At 40.4% G+C, this 18191-nt stretch overlaps 1 protein-coding gene across 1 annotated transcript in view; it reads right to left on the bottom strand.

Annotated features, from left to right (window-relative positions):
- Positions 1–18191, bottom strand: part of lrba (LPS-responsive vesicle trafficking, beach and anchor containing) — an 888619-nt gene that overhangs the window by 623870 nt on the left and 246558 nt on the right. Inside the window, exons 31-33 of the mRNA XM_080192970.1 lie at positions 12580–12658; positions 12077–12210; positions 2317–2378 (exon numbers count right to left, since the gene is read on the bottom strand). Coding sequence (XP_080049096.1) covers positions 2317–2378; positions 12077–12210; positions 12580–12658 — 275 coding nt within the window. The remainder of the gene's footprint in view (positions 1–2316; positions 2379–12076; positions 12211–12579; positions 12659–18191) is intronic.

The following is an 18191-nucleotide window of genomic DNA, read 5'->3' as shown; positions in this document are numbered from 1 at the left end:
TAGGACGAGACTGGAGCACCCAGAGGAAACCCATGCAGACACAGGGAGAACATGCAAGCTCCCCACAGTCACCCAAGGCTGGAATCAAACCCGTGTCCCTGGAGCTGTGAGACAGCAGTACTAATCACTGTACCACCACCAAACAGGAGTGCCAGGAGGAGCATGAAAGAGCGAGAGAGGGGGCCAAAAGTAGTAACAATTTTACTTTCAATCCTCCTATCACTTGCAGTGACATTTTAAACATACAACCTGACTCACTAAATACCACCTAGAACCAGACGGGGGAGAAGACAACACTAATTAGAGGGGGAGAAGCTTTAAAAGGGCTGCCGGATGATGGGTTTGCATTTGGCCACAGTTAAACATGGGGAGAGGAGGAGTAAGTGGGTTAAGTGTCAGGATTTAAGCCCAGAGGGAGGGAGAGCAAGAAAGCATAAGTGGTAAAGAGAGCACTAATCCTTAAAATCCCCCTTTCTCATCTCTGGTGGAGTGAAACAAATCAATTCAGGGATCAAACATGTCTTTTGCTTTCAGTTTTCTGAAAGTTATTTCAGTTGTTTCATGAAAAAACAAGCTACGAAATAAATAAGGAGGAAGGAAAAGGGAGAACTGGATCACAGAGAAACCGTGTGAAACTGTGAAAGGATCGGATAGTGCTTGCCGCACAGGAAAGTTTCTCAGTGAGAGAGAGAGAAGAAAACCTGAATGACATACAAATTTTGGGATGGCTGTGACCTCCCTAATTCACTTCTATTTCGAATTACATTTGGGATTGGGACCTTTATAAGAATTCGTGGGAATATAAATCCCCGAGAACAGTGGGACTTCCACTGTACTGGAATTTTAGTTCCTTTCTAAAAATTTATTCTTTCTAATCTTTTCAAAACATCATGTCGTCCACTTAATAAATGTAAACCTATGATTGTGTACCAGATGATTAAATCTGACTCCTAAAGTTTCAAAATAATATAAAATTCTAGATCCACATAATTACTTTGAAGATTTTGAAAACAATGTACTGCCATGGCACGAACCAACAAATTGGTCAATATTACACAAAATTATTAACAATATCATTGTCGCACATTTGTATAACTATACCACGAATCTGAAAAATATCTAGTCCTATAAACGAGTACGTTATTCAAGGGACAGATGAAGTGGCATATTTATTAGCTTAACAATGAACATGAACTGAAACAAATTTGAATTTCCTTTAAGCTCTCACCCTCAAAATGTATTACTGCACAGTTTATCCTGATATTACATAACCAGATTCTCAAATTCTTTTTATATTTTCCCAACTTGCATTTTGCATAATCTCTGTGCAATAGTCAAAACATTCAAGAATGTATTGCTGTGCTTACTAGTTTATTTGGAGATCCATTAGGTGTGATCTTTTCAAGTAAATGTGCTTATTGCACCATATTGACAACACGTAGCATTGATTTTTCACACCTTCTATGATTCTTTCATTTATATTCATGGCCTATCCATCAGCACAGCCTAAATAAATTTGGCAACATACCCACCAAAATGAATAAATCGATGCAAAAGAACATTAATGATGCATTATCCTTATTTGTCAGCCAAGTAAACCTTTAGGTTGTAAATGAAGGTCAAAAGCTTTGAAAAGGGTCAGAACCCATGACCTCTGAAGCCTCCTTCTCACCAGTTATAGCTTTTGTTTTATTCATGGTCTCAAAACTAATGTGCTGAAAACTTCCACATATATCAAAATTAATTTCCAAGTTAGTACAAAAAGAGCCGAATAAAAAATCCCTACAGGCAAACAAAAAACAAATGTAAAATGAAAATTACACATCAAGCTCAAACTGTTACAATCTTGACTGGACAAAATTAGTGACTCCCTTGGGGCGGAGGTAGGGGAGATAATCTTTCCTATAAAGATCTTGGTGAACAACTAATCTTCCACAGGGAAATTTGAAGAATTTAGAAAACATTCTGTCAGAATTTAGTTGGGCAATTGCCTGAACATTTTGATAACTATGACTGAAAATTACAGTATGAAATCTATTTCAGATTATTGCAAAATGTTACAATTCATTACAGTAGATACAATAGTAGTCAACAAGCATGCACTATGGTGGCAGTTGGGCAACTTTGTGACAAATAGGAAATGTCTAACTTGGGGAAGGGGGAGCACTAATTTAATAAGAAAAAGCTAAAATTATTCATACAATATATAGTTCTATTTTTCAATTTCTCAACTAATTTATACTTCAGTGAAATAGCTCATCATTATATTATGTGCAAATTGAATAATACGAATTAATATGATTTTGAAAGACTTACTTGAGAACACAGTAACATGACCAACTCCACAACAGAACTGCTAGATTTCATACAGACCAAACCTACAACGAAGAAATATATTTAATTAAAATGTAATGTTGAAATTATTCAAGAGTTTGGAATTAGAGTAGTACAGATACATAGATACAAAAAAAAGAATTTAAATAAGCCAGGTCAATCTATATCTTTAAAGGACCCTATTCCTATAAAAAATATTTCAAAACATTTCAATTAGCCTCACTTTGCTCTACCACAAAATATTCAGGCAGAATGTTAATAGTTTCTTCATAGTCTTTGCTGGCTTTCAAAGACTATGTAAATAAGTTATCAACAGCACCTCCTTTTGGCATGCAATAACTAGAACCAATTCTGTTTTGACATAAACCCAGCTGTTCTTCCATTTTCAAGACAATTCTCTCGTGTCAGCATTAGCTCACTGGTAGCACTCACACCTCTAAGTCATAAGGTCATAAATTCAATACCACTCCAAGTAGACTTCAAGATATAATCTAGGCTGAAATTTCAGTTTCAGCACTGAGTGAGTTTTTCCATAGTCAGAGCTGCCATTTTTCCGATGAGATGATAAAGCCAAGACTCTGTCTGCCCTTCTAGGTAAATGTGAAAGAGCCTTTTGCAATATTCAGAGACAGAAGTTCCCAAGTATCTTGGCCAACATCACTGAGACAGATTACCTGGTCTTTAACTGCTGTTTGTGCAACCTTGCTGCACGTAAACTGCCTTCTGCATTTTCCTATGTTGCAACAATGACTGCAGTTCACGGCCAACATAATACTTTTGCAGCACTTTGGGGTGTCTCAGAATCACAAAACCATCGACTCCTGACAGTGCAGGAGGTCATTCGCCCCATCAAGTCTGCACTGACCATAATCCCACCTCACGAATTTACCCTAATTCCCCTGACACTTGGGGCAATGTAACAAGGTCAATCCAGCTAACCCGCACACCTTTGGCATGTGGGAGGAAACCAAAGCACCCAGAGGAAATCCACGCAGACACAGGGAGAATGTATAAACTCCACACAGACAGCAACCCAAAGCTGAAATTGAACCTGGGTCCCTGGTGCTATGAGGAAGCAGTGCTTACCACTGTACCACCCATGTACAATATAAATTGAAAGTATCTTGCTTTTGCAAATCAAAACCATAAAAAACATTCTTGGTAAGCAAAATATTATTTAACATTTAAGAAATTCCTCCTAACTATAGGCATACATCACCCATATGCTTTGCTAGATATTGTAGAGATCCATTTCTAGTCAGTACTTTTGTAAAGTTCAACAGTTATAGAAAAGCGACTCTCAAAAAATACTGTAATTTCAATTTTCCAGTGTTAAATTTTTAAAAAGCTGATCATTTCTTTCAGAGCTGCAAATATCCACTGACTAATGTATTGGCACACAATACCACTTCGCTATCCATTTAAAAAAAATGCAGAAACTTGAACTGAGAAATCATCAAATGTTTCAGCCAAACGACTAACGGAGATCTTTTAAAAATTACAACAAATTAATAAAAAGTGAACCATGCAAGATAAAACTGACATTGCACTCTACAGTTCCTAAAATACAAGGTGTCTATTTTCCTTTGCTACAATAACTGCTGCAGTGACAAAGGTTCTTCAGGTGACTAAACACTCTTCCCTGTGCCATCCCAATAAATGATCATGAATGACTCAGAACATTAGTGGCACTAAATAAACTATCCTGGTATACTTAATTGTTCTGGCTGCTAGATCATTATAAAGTGTGGTGATAATATTCTTTCGTCCATTCAGCAAATAACGGTGTAATAAATTGAGCTTCTCAGCTTTGAAGTATTGGCTTCTTTACACAAATGGAAGTTGAAAAATGTGTGGTTGATAGTAAGAAAGATAGATCGAGGATTCAGGAAGTGGGCAGAAAATTGGCAAGTGGAATTCAATCATGAGATGTATTCGAGGAGGGCACACAAGGCAAAGGAATACATAATAAATAGAAGATAAAGACCTTGGTGCGCATATCCACAGATCCTTGAAGGTGGCAGAACCGGTACATAAGGTGGTCGAGGAAGCATATGGAACACTTATATTCTATATCTTGGCTAACAGGTTAGAATAGGGAGGTTAATGCTGGAACTGTATAAAACACTAATAAGATCACAGCTGAAGTAATCTGTTTCTGATCATATTACAGGCAGGACGTGATCGCACCAGAGAGAATAGAGGGGATATTTACGAGCATGTTGCCAGGAATGAAGAATTTTAACTATAATGAAAAATTGGATAGGCCATCTGAAGGGAGAAATGTGCGGGGGTGGGGGCAGGGAGTGGTGGATGGAATAGTGCATCAATTGTTCCTTGCGTTTGAAGATCCAGTAAGAAGTCTCACAACACCAGGTTAAAGTCCAACAGGTTTATTTGGTAGCAAACATTTGCTACCAAAAACAATGAAAAACAATGCTACCAAAAAACAATGAAGCAAACATTTGGTACCAAATAAACCTATTGGACTTTAACCTGGTGTTGTGAGGCTTCTTACTGTGTTTACCCCAGTCCAACGTGAGCAACTCCACATTAGGAGATCCAGCACAGATATGATGGACCAAATGGTTCCGTGCTGTAACAACTCTATGGTTATTCTAGGATTCTATGACAGATTGAGAGAGCAATTAATAAGGAAACTACAGACTAGGTTTTATAATTAGGGCATACAAGAGCAAAGAGGTTACGTTGAATTGGCATTTGACACTGGTTCAGCCTCAACTGGAGCACTGTAATCTATTCTGGGTGCCACGATTTAAAAAGGATGTGAAGGTATTGGAGAGGGGAGACTCATGAAAATAGTTCTAGGGATCAGGACCTCAAGGTAGTTTCCTTGAAGAGAAGACAAATCAGATTTCACAGAGGCATTAATTGCTCCCATTCATGAAATGATTGAGAACAAGAGGGCACCAATTTAAGTGACTGGCAAATAAACTATAACAAAAATTCGCAGTGACCAGTTAAGACCTGAAATGTGCTGCCTAAGCGTGTGGAGGAGGCTGGTTCAATCAAGGGCTTCAAAAGAGAATTAGACTGTTAGTTGGAGAGAAAGAACATTCTGGATTACGGGGAAGGTGGAAAAATGGTATTAAGTGATTGGTGATTTGGAGAGCCGACACAGCTATGATGAGCCCAATAGCCTCTGCCTGAATTGCAGAATTATTGCAGCACAGACATTCTATGGGTTGTTTTCTTTGGAACAGAAGGGGCCAAGTGGAAATTTAATTGAGGTGTATTGAGGGAACAATATAATTCATTCCTCTTACCAGAGGAATCAATAATCAAGGAGGTTAATCAGATGCAAAATAATTAGCAAAATAATTAGAGGGGAGTTGAGGAGAAATGTTTTCACCCAGAGAATGGTGGTCATCTGGATCTCTGCCTAAAAGGGAGACAGGCAGAACCCCTCATTATATTTAAGCACTTGGATATGTTTTTGGGGTGCTTGCTGTAAGCTACAGAGCCACAGACCAAGAATTGAATGTGGGATTGGCTTACTGAGCTCTTTTATAATGAACATGATGGCCAAATGGCCTCTTTCTGTGCCATATATTTCTTTGATTTCTTTTGAGCAATTACTCAGTGTTGGGGAATGCCATACAATAAAGTACTCACTCCTTTAAAATACTACACATCAATGTAAATATGAACAGGAAATTATCTCAGAAATCAACCAATATAAATACAGTTCAGGCCACATATATTATTTATGTATTCCAAAAGCAGACTTTGAGAATAAAAGTGAAAGGTATATAATTTTTTAAAAAATAACAAATGATAAATCTTTTGGGAAAAAAATCCAACCAAACTGTGTTTTAGTAGGCACCATTTTATTACCAAGGATGAAAATGTACCTTTTAAAGAAAATAAAGAATCCAAATTTCAAATTAATTAATTGATTGAATTTTCTTAAAATCAATTAGAGAAGCCTAATTAAACAGCTAGGCTATCATCACATTGCTTATATTTTCTATTATAGATAGATTGAGCACTATATTAATCATCCATTTTAATCATTATCTACAGTCATTGTCCACTTTATCTACAATTGCTCAACTACATAATGTTACTATAAACTGTGTTTGCAGGTCTTATTACTGCTCCAAATGTGTACAGCATATGTCATATTGATCCACAATATCTACATTTTGCTACCTATACCATGCAGGTTATTATATATGCAAAGAGGGGAAATGTCTGTGACCTTTGCTTTCTCTGTTACTCTCTCCCTTCAGCCCTCTAGCTATCAATCAAGTTTCCATTTTGTTTTGTGGCAGCAGACATCCCAAACACTCTTATTAGTACAATGACCCTTGACCCCCCTTCACTCTGTAAACCCCGCAGATCCAAAAGTGGTTTTAAAAAAGGCACTAGCTCTTTTATTGGTTTCATGGGATTACAATGGAGTTTTATGAATATTGAGATGACAAGTCTTAACTTCATTTTATTTCCTATACACTTCCTTTTGCACAGCAATCAAATAAGGTTACACATTAGAAAGTATCACAGGAAGTCTGCGGTCGATCAGTAAATTAACTAATGACTTAATAATGTCATTGTCAAAATAAAATGAATATTCAATTGCTTAAAAAGTGATATTTCACTAGCAATTCAAAAAAAGTTCCATTTATATAGAATTTAAGCAGAACCCACAGAAAGCATGGACAACAGAAAAGGATATTGGTTTTTCGTAATTACTTTTTTGGTGTAAAGGCATTGAGTGCTGGCAAATTAATTATGTTATCCAGCAACATTGTGTGCAGCGCAGCTGGTAGAGTACTGCCAACCATGCCACAATGTAACTTCCCCAGTTTGCTGGCCCCTTCTTCTGAAAGGTTCAAGAAATCCTGGAACACACCTGTGTCCTGTCACTACTTCTGCCTGCAATTCATCCAAATGGCCATTTCTTTTGTAAAATTAGACAATGTTGTTAAGCAAGCTATTTGACTGTGGAGGGCATCATATGCAAGCCCAAACCAAACAGCCAAGCTTTCAGATAATTCCCAATCTGGAGTATGTACTTCATTCAAATTTGCTCTAACTAAGCGAGGGACTATTGCTGAACATCTAGTTACTCTTGCTGAAATCATTTAATTCAGCACAGATTGGAGATCAAATCTGGAGTGTTCCAGTTCTGACTAACTTGGTTGTACACTGCAGTGCCTTGATCCATTCAGCTATCAGGAACATTTTCTATCCTGCCAAATGATGTGTCCAAATGCCACTTAGAGAATTGTTACACTATTTGTCTTCTTTTAAATCATATGCTGCAGATCTACATCCACTCGGAATTATATTGAAAATTCCCAGATAAAGACAAAAATATTGCAGATGCTGGAATCAGAAACAAAACCAGCTCTGACGGAAGGGTGATCCTGACTCAAAACATTGGCTCTATTCTCTCTCCACAGGTGCTGTCAGACTTGCTGAGTTATTCCAGGATTTTCTGTGTGTTACATAAGAACATAAGAAATAGGAGCAGGAGTAGGCCATCTAGCCCTTCGAGCCTGCCCCGCCATTCAATAAGATCATGGCTGATCTGTCGTGGCTCAGTTCCACTTTCCCGCCCTCTCCCCATAACCCTTAATCCCCTCTCTTATCAAGAACCCATCAACCCACTTCTTAAAAATATTTAGCGAGGCAGCCTCCACCACTTCAACGGGCAGAGAATTCCAGAGATTCACCACCCTTTGAGTGAAGAAGTTCCTCCTCAACTCCGTTCTAAACCGCCTCCCCTTTATCTTGAGGCTGTGCCCCCTAGTCCTACTGTCTTTTTTGAGCGGGAAGAGTCTCTCCACCTCTATCCTATCCATCCCATTCATCATCTTATATGTCTCAATGAGATCTCCCCTCATTCTTCTAAACTCTAACGAGTACAAGCCCAGTTTATTCAGCCTCTCCTCATAGCTCAATCCCCTCAACTCCGGTATCAGCCTAGTAAACCTCCTCTGCACTCCCTCCAGGGCTAAAATATCCTTGCGCAGGTGCGGCGCCCAAAACTGCACACAGTACTCCAGCTGCGGCCTCACCAATGCCCTATACAGCTGCAGCAAGACCTCCCTACTTTTATATTCAATCCCCCTCGCTATTGAAAATGCCCCAACCTGTTTTTGATATGACAATCACAACCACCACATAGCCATTCATCACATCAACACAACTGGATTTAAGCAACATCTTAAAAGGAAAATGGCTGTATTTTAATCACACAGAAATAATCATTTGTATCAGCTACAAGAGACTGTTGAGGTCTACAAAGTCATAAATGGAAATTTGAAAGATAAAGATTCACATGTAAAATGCCAGAAATGAGGCGTTGTAAAATGCCAGAAATGAGAGGCTGCAGGTACGGAAAGCAGTTCAAAAACGTGTATTCTTTTTACTGCAACAGAGATGGTTAAAAATATATCTAATTGGATTATTAGAAAACACTTTACTACTTTACATTGACAGAGAACACTCAGTTTTTAAAAAGTTTATTTAACTAGTGTCACACATAGGCTTACATTAATAATGCAATGAAGTTATTGCGAAAATCCCCTACTTGCCACACTCCAGCACCTGTTCAGGTGCACTGAGGAGGAATATAGCATGACCAGTGCACCTAATCAGCACATCTTTAGTTATGGGAGGTAATTGGAGCACCAGGAGGAAACCCAAGCAGACATGGGGAGAGTGACCCAAGCTGGGAATCAAACTCGGGTCCTTGGCGCTGTTGCTTGAGGCAACAGTGCTAACCACTGTGCCTCCCCAATAATATTATAAAGAAATTTAGCATATTTTAAGATAGAGAAAAGCAGGGAAATAGGAAAAGGCAGGGAAACCAGTTCTCCAATTTCCCCCCACAGTCCAAAGATGTACAGATGTGAATTGGCCATAGTAATGCGTGGGTTTTAAGAGATAGGCAGGGAGGTGGGCCTGGCTAAAATGCAGGTTCAATGGGTTGAATGCCCTCTTTCTGCATTGCTGGGATTCTATGGAAATGGTAATTCTAGAAGAAGGGCTAACGCCAACAGGGATACTATAGACCAAATGATCTTGTGCTGTAAACTATATGAAAATTAATCCAAGATATTTTCAAAAATTGTGAATATTTCATAAAAACAGATTGGGTGATCATGTTGCTAATCACCTCCATTTAGTCTGCAAGCATGACCCTGAATTTCCGAATGCTATTTCTCCATCCATTCCCATCTGGCCTCTTTGACCTCCCGAAACTGTTCTGATGAAGCTCAACAGCATCTCGCAAAACAGCTTATGTTTTGATTAGGCACCTTATAACCTAACAGACACCGATTTCAATAACTTCATGCCATATGCACAAATCTCACTTTTTTTCCCCAAAAGCAAAAGCTCGTAACAGTTCTACTGTTGCCATTTATAGCTCTTCTAGGACCACCCTTTCTTCACTCATTCCATTTTCTATTTAATCAGTCCTGCTTTCCAGCCCATCAGATTTCCCTTTTCCTCCACACCACCATCTCCATTTAATTTATTTAAAGCCTGCCATATCAAATGCTTTCAGTAAGCTGCAGCAATACAGAACACACAACAGGTTGCATACAATAAATAAAAAATTTGGATTGAATACAGTTTATATTCCCAACATCTTTTGGTTCTGATGAAAAGTCAAGTTGAAACATTTACTGTTTCCTTCCCCGTACATGCTAGTTGAATTTTTGGCATTTGTGTTTTCATAAGTAGGAAAGATAAATTTCTTCAAAAAATCCACCATTATCAAAACAAATCATTATTTATCCAAAGCATAAAAGTTACTTTTCAACAAGTTTCCAAATTCCTATCACCATTAATCTCTTACCAACATGCGGAGCTGAGGCGGTGGGGCCGGGGGGGGGGGGGGGGGGGACCGACCATCAGACAAAGCGAGCGAGCGAGAGAGAGACCGACCATCAGACAAAGCGAGCGAGCGAGAGACCAACCATCAGACAAAGCGAGCGAGCGAGAGACCGACCATCAGACAAAGCGAGCGAGCGAGAGACCGACCATCAGACAAAGCGAGCGAGCGAGAGACCGACCATCAGACAAAGCGAGCGAGAGACCGACCATCAGACAAAGCGAGCGAGAGACCGACCATCAGACAAAGCGAGCGAGAGACCGACCATCAGACAAAGCGAGCGAGAGACCGACCATCAGACAAAGCGAGCGAGAGGCCGACCATCAGACAAAGCGAGCGAGAGACCGACCATCAGACAAAGCAAGCGAGAGAGAGAGACCGACCATCAGACAAAGCGAGCGAGAGAGAGACCGACCATCAGACAAAGCGAGCGAGAGACCGACCATCAGACAAAGCGAGCGAGAGAGAGACCGACCATCAGACAAAGCGAGCGAGAGAGAGACACCGACCATCAGACAAGGCGAGCGAGAGAGAGACACCGACCATCAGACAAGGCGAGCGAGAGAGAGACCATCAGACAAAGCAAGCGAGAGACCGACCATCAGACAAAGCGAGCGAGAGACAGACCGACCATCAGACAAAGCGAGCGAGAGACAGACCGACCATCAGACAAAGCGAGCGAGAGACAGACCGACCATCAGACAAAGCGAGCGAGAGACAGACCGACCATCAGACAAAGCGAGCGAGAGACAGACCGACCATCAGACAAAGCGAGCGAGAGAGAGACCGACCATCAGACAAAGCGAGCGAGAGAGAGACCATCAGGCAAAGCGAGCGAGCGAGAGAGAGAGACCATCAGGCAAAGCGAGCGAGCGAGAGACCAACCATCAGACAAAGCAAGCGGGAGAGAGAGACACCGACCATCAGGCAAAGCGAGCGAGCGAGAGAGCGACCATCAGACAAAGCGAGCGACCGACCGACCATCAGACAAAGCAAACGAGCGAGAGACACCGACCATCAGACAAAGCGAGCGAGCGAGAGAGAGGCCATCAGACAAAGCGAGCGAGAGAGAGACCATCAGACAAAGCGAGCAAGAGAGAGAACAACCATCAGACAAAGCGAGCGAGAGAGACACCGACCATCAGACAAAGCGAGCGAGAGAGACACCGACCATCAGACAAAGCGAGCGAGAGAGACACCGACCATCAGACAAAGCGAGCGAGAGAGACACCGACCATCAGACAAAGCGAGCGAAAGAGACCGACCATCAGACAAAGCGAGCGAGAAAGAGACCGACCATCAGACAAAGCGAGCGAGAAAGAGACCGACCATCAGACAAAGCGAGCGAGAGAGAAAGAGACCGACCATCAGACAAAGCGAGCAAGAGAGAGACCGACCAGACAAAGCGAGCAAGAGAGAGACCGACCATCAGACAAAGCGAGCGAGAGAGAGACCATCAGACAAAGCGAGTGAGAGAGAGAGACCGACCATCAGACAAAGCGAGCGAGAGAGAGAGACCGACCATCAGACAAAGCGAGAGAGAGAGACACCGATCATCAGGCAAAGCGAGCGAGAGACCGACCATCAGACAAAGCGAGCGAGAGACCGACCATCAGACAAAGCGAGCGAGAGAAAGAGACCGACCATCAGACAAAGCGAGCGAGAGAGAGAGAGACACCGACCATCAGACAAAGCGAGCGAGCGAGAGAGAGACCGACCATCAGACAAAGCGAACGAGCGAGAGAGAGACCGACCATCAGACAAAGAGAGAAAAGAGACTCGAAGCAAAATGTTCAGGTTAAAAGATTGTTACTTATCTGTCTTCAAGATTAATAAAATAAACCTGTCCATACTTTGGAAACTTACTTGTACCCTCAATGAGCAATTCTTGCCCATGACTGCCCAGAAGAGTACGTGAAAGAAAAGGAGCAAAATCCACAAAAATCTCCCTCAAGAGGGGTGCAGCCTTCTCCAGAGCACGTTCGAGCCTTGCTGTAATGCTGAACAGGTTGCAAAAATAGTCAGATTTAAAATTCTGCAATATAACATTGATTAATTCTAAGGTATGAAGTTAACACTGGATAAAATATTTTGAAGATAGGATTTGCCAACTTAAGTATCAGCACAATATAATACCTCACCAAGTCGTATTAAATGCAGCAGAAACCTATTCCATTATATCAAACATTTATTATATTGATAAATATCTCATTTTATATCATTGTAATTGAGTTTCAGGGAACAAATTTGGAATTCTGTTCATAAGGCCAAGCTAGACAAAATTCCATTCAAAGCTACCAATAGAAAAGACGAAGCCAAAAACTGCAGTAGAAAAGATCCTGATTGAAAGTTAATAAAAGAGTTATTACCTCATATTTGTTACAGAGTCCTCTGGCATTGGGGAAACAGTTTGAACAGATGGCAGTTTTGAGTTTGATGTTCCGCTGCCTAAGAAAATTCAATTGGCAAATTTAGTGACAAATTAATTCCCAACATTTCAACAAAAGTAGTTGAGAAATAGGTCATTTCAGCCCATCAAGCCTGCACCAACAACAATCCCACCCAGGCCCTATCCCCATAATCCCACATATTCATCCTGCTAATCCCCCTGACACTAAGGGGCAACTTATCAGGGCCAATTCACTGAACCTGCATATCTTTGGACTGTGGGAGGAAACTAGAGAACCCGGAGGAACCCATGCAGACACGCGGAGAATGTGCAAACTCCAACAGACAGTGACCCAAGCTGGGAATTGAACCCAGGTCCCTGCTGCTGTGAGGCAGCAGTGTTAACCACGGTGGCACCGTACTGCCCTTAATATTGCAACTGCTTTGGAAGTGTGCCAATCAATACCAACACACTAATTCCTAGGATTAAAAACACTGGGGTAAAAATAACTAAATTGTTAACTAGAAGAAACAATGAGATACAACTTTCATGAAGGTTTTCCAATTTGGGTATGGAAAGCCAAGTGAGGCATTAAATTCTGTCAAACAAAAAAGCCAAGCAATAAAACAACCAAATAAAAATGTTGCACCATTCCCAAAATGTTTTGCCTCATCTTAGAGCAGTGTTGTCTAATCAAGGCATTATCTATATGGCTAATTGAAAAACAAGATGTAGCATTTTTGATCAATAATTTAAAATAATGAATAGGCACAATATATTCTGATGAAAAATCATCAATCTGGAATGGTAACATTGCTTTGCTCTCCATGCCATCTGGTCTACTAACTATTTCTGGCACTTAAGGTTTTATTTCAGATTTCCAGTATACACAGTATCTTGCTTCCACAGTAGACCAAGTCATTGGCTACATGATCTCAATACTTGTGTGCGCATGGATTTTATAGGTACTTAATTGACTAAATGGCAAGACAAAAAATGTAGAATGCGCAAATGCATAGAAACACAACAACATTGCATGGTGCTATCAACAGATCGGTTTATAGTGTCACAAAATGGTAGGATGCTACTAAAATTAATGTTTATTTTGCACAAGTAAAATCATATATAAACTGCCATGTATTTTGCAAACCACATCGAGGTAACAACTAAGAGAAAGGAAGGAAAAAGAAAGAATAGAGAACAGGGCTTTTTTTGCAGTTGTATAATTAGTAGTCAGAATGCTGTGAGCCAGGAAGAAGTTTAGACACAAATGAAATGTTGAAGCAGCAGCAGCAAGAGAAGGATGCAGCCATCCCCAGGAAACAATTCAGTCAGAGATAAGGTGCTGATGGAGCAGAAAAACAGGAGAGAGGGGCAGCCATCCTCAGAAAACAGCTCACGAGAGATGAAGCACTGAAGACAAAAGGCCAGTTTCTTCACCAAATCAAAGACCATTCCGAAGCCCTGGTCACTCAAGCATACAGAATGGTAGTCACTGGCTATATTTAGCCAATAGATTTACAGTTGTTGTTTGGGAAATGGGGGTCTAAGCAGAGTTTAAGATTACACAGGAAAAATATACTTAACGTTTTTACTCTGAGGGTCTAAGTGCTTACTGTTAAGTTTCTGAAGTACAAGTTTTTTTTATGAAGTGTACTATTATCTTTCTTCTACTTTCATTAAACAATGGAAGCATTTCTTAAAGAGAAGTCCAAGTTTTCACTATTGCTAATATCCAAGGAAAACAGTACACCAGAGAAAACCAGTGTTTCAGATTGGATCACATATGCAACATTAATAGGGTTTTGTAACAATAGCATATCCAACAGTATCAGGCAGCTCCAATACAGCGTGCCTAGGCAAAAGGAAATTTGCCACAAGTTGTGTTCTGGGTTTGGCATTACTCATTTTGCAAGTCACCGTTATCAGCAAGGATGTCAAAGTATTGTTGGCAAATGCTGCATAAAAAGCATAAAAAGAGCAAAGTGTGCAGAGGACGCTGAAAGTCTGCAAAGGGATATAGATAATTTAAGTGAGTGGGCGAGGTTCTGGCATATGGAGTACAATGTTGTTTAATGTGAAGTCATCCATTTTGATAGGAATACCAGCAAAATGAACTATTATTTAAATGGCAAAAAATTACAGCATGCTGCTGTGCAGAGGGACCTGGGTGTCCTCGTGCAGGAATCTCAAGGAGTTGGTTTGCAGGTGCAGCAGATAATTAAGACGGCAAATGGAATTTTGTCCTTCATCGCTAAAGGGATGGAGTTTAAAAACAGCAGGATTATGTTGCAGCTGTATAAGGTGCTGGTGAGGCCACATCTGGACTACTGTGTATAGTTTTGGTCTCCTTACTTGAGAAAGGATATACTGGCACTAGAGGGGATGCAGAGGAGATTCACCAGGTTGATTCCAAAGTTGAGAGAGTTGGCTTATGAGGAGAAACTGAGTAGACTTGGGCTATACTCATTGGAATTCAGAAGAATGAGAGGAGATCTTATAGAAACATGCAAGATTGTGAAGGGAATAGATTAGATATAAGCAGGGAAGTTATTTCCACTGGCTGGTGAAACTAGAACTAGGGGGCATAGCCTCAAAATAAGTGGAAGACGATTTAAGACTGAGTTGAGGAGGAACTTCTTCACACCAAGGATTGTGAATCTGTGGAATTCCCTGCCCAGTGAAGCAGTTGAGGCTACCTCATTGAATATTTTTAAGGTAAGGATAGATAATTTTTTGAACAGTAAAGGAATTAAGGGTTATGGTGAGCTGGCAGGAAAATGGAGCTGAGTCCACAAAAAGATCAGCTATGATCTTATTGAATAGCAGAGCAGGCTCGAGGGGCCAGATGGCCTACTCCTGCTCCTAGTTCTTATGTTCAAACCATGAGGCTGAAACACTTGCTTGTATTGTGTTCTCCTAAAATTTGTGTCTGTAGCGTTACTGCAACTAAACCTGTGGCCAGTCAGCAATTTCTATTGGACAATGCTATCAGAATTGCAATTGTTGTTGCGAAATCTTCATTAGTGTGTGATTAATGTCCATAATCCATCTAAGGTTCTCAAAGAGAAAATTAATATATCTCAATATCTGGAAACATGGGTGACTTTAACTGACTCAGGATTGAGCAGCATCATAATTGCAATTCTGATAGTTGCAGTAACACTACAGACAAATTTTAGGAGAAAGCCTGCTCAATGGTAAAATTGACAAAAATGCATCACAAAAATAATGCCTGAATATAAAGCAATGCTGAAAGTGCCCAGAAAAAAAAGTTTATTTATAAAATTATACTAAATTTAGTAAGCTTTAAAAATGAATTGTACAGTGTCTTTATGAGCATAAGCATCTTCATGGTACCAGGCTCAATACAAAACTTGATGTTTTCATGTTTGGTTTTGACTCCCAGTGGCGAATTAACTACCACCCAGACCCCTAGGCTGAGCTTTAGTAAGGCCCCGGGACCCACCAACGTACAATGTCCTAAAACCATTACTTCTAAATGTTTACATGTTTGGAGCCTAATTTAGAAGAAAAATAGTATTTGTAATATTCCAGGTATGAAAAAAAATGCAAAAGTACTGAAATATCATCCAAAATACTCACATGTACACTCAATTAAACCAATTTTTGTACACTCAATTAACCCTTTAAACGGTAAAGCGACATAAATGTTGTTTCTCGGTTGGTTGACTGTCATGTCTGCAGCGATTGGTCAAACAAGATTCACCAACCACTACTGTTCCAATCAGATGCCTTCTTTCTTCAGCTTCATTATGTCATCATGTGTGTTATTAATGCATTATGATAATGAATTTGAACTCTGGCTGGTGAATGGTGACAGTGGGTCATTTGTCACGTTAGAAACAATAATGGCAGCACGCAAACGTAAGTCTGTTTTGATGTTTTCACAGGTGGTAAATGCACTCAACAGTTTTGATGAAGTATTATGCAGTGATGATAGTGGGGGTGATTTAGATGCCGAGGATTTTGATGTTGATATTGGTGAATTATCAGATAATGATCGTGAATTTGATGATACATTGATATTACTGGAGGCAGTGGTGGCAATCATCGTGCTGTGGTATGGGACTAATACTATGTAAGGGTGAATGTTGACAAAAGTACACTATGTAACTAAGTATGCACCAAAATATATATACATGTTACAGCATGACAATAAACTCTTTGTTGCATTTATTATGTATTTATTTGCATGTCGTACAAGTCCGGGGGTGAAGCTCCTCTATTTATATTAATTCACCCATGGGTATAGTTATGAAAATTTATTCACCCTTAAAAGGATTAAACCAATTTTATTTTGCTCTCGGGCCCCCCGTCCCTTTCAGGCCCCTAGACTTATGCCTACTGCTCCCAATACCTTCTTAGATGGAAATGAGACGTTCACAGCAAGGCATTTGGTATAATATTCATTCCAGAAGATTTGTCTCCACCATTTTTGGGATTGTGAGGAGGGATTCAGTTACCCACCTCAGCCAGAAATTCAGCAACGTAGTCACACTGGAAAAGAGACCATTCAGACCAACAATCTGAGTCAGAGAGCCACCGGAAGTTCTGAACTTACCTCTTCAGACGCTGGAGTGCCCGAAACAAGCATGTCTGTTTCGCGCCAAATCCAGACGTGCGATCGCAATGGTAAAGGGGGAAATGCTGATAAAGTTGGGCGGGGAGTTTATGAATCCAATTTAAATTCAAGCAAATACATTTAAATCGCCATTGCGCCCATTTTGGGCACGAATCAGATTGCAGCCATTTTCGGGCCTTGGTAAAGTGGGCATCTGCGTGGACACTGGCACAGATCGCATTAATGACCTCACACCCGACTTCGCCACATTTTTGCGCCTGCTCAGTGATAAGATCGGGCCCATAGTGGCACAATGGTTAGCACTGCTGCCTCACAGCGTCAGGGACCCAGGTTTAATTTTGGCATTGGGTGACGGTCTGAGTGGAGTTTGAACATTCTCCCCATGTCTGCAGGAGCTTCCTCCAGGTACTCCAGTTTCCTCCCACAATCCAAAAATATGCGTAGGTGGATTGCTTGTGGTAAATCCCCCCTTAATATCAAGGGGATTAGCAGGGTAAATATGTACAGTTACGGGAATGAGGTCTGCGTGGGATTGTTGTCAGTGCTCAATGGACTGAATGGCCTCCTTCTGCCCTGTAGGAATTTTAATTTTAATTTAAAAAAGCATTATCTTCTAAAACTTGATAAAGCCAGTCTTTTGGAAATTAAAATACAAGCATTTTTGTCACTAGTATTGACATAGACAAATATTATTGCTGACAGAATTAAATAACCGTCATCAATCTTAACCAGTCACGAGTTAGAATGTTTTTATTGCCGAAATTACATCCCATTAAAAACTTACAAAAATTATTCAGGGTCTTTTTAAGGGGAAACATCCTGGTTTAAAAAAAACTTTTTCAACAATTTACATAAGAACATAAGAAATAGGAGGAGTAGCCCATCTAGCCAGGAGCCTGCCCCGCCATTCAATAAAATCATGGCTGATCTGAGGTGGATCAGTTCCACTTTCCCACTCTCTCCCCATAACCCTTAATTCCCTTGTC

Source organism: Carcharhinus amblyrhynchos, chromosome 1, assembly GCF_965287045.1.
Source record: "Carcharhinus amblyrhynchos chromosome 1, sCarAmb.v2.hapA, whole genome shotgun sequence".
NCBI lineage: Eukaryota > Metazoa > Chordata > Chondrichthyes > Carcharhiniformes > Carcharhinidae > Carcharhinus > Carcharhinus amblyrhynchos.
The sequence above is the reverse complement of the archived record's forward strand: the minus strand, read 5'-3'. Positions and strand labels throughout refer to the sequence as shown.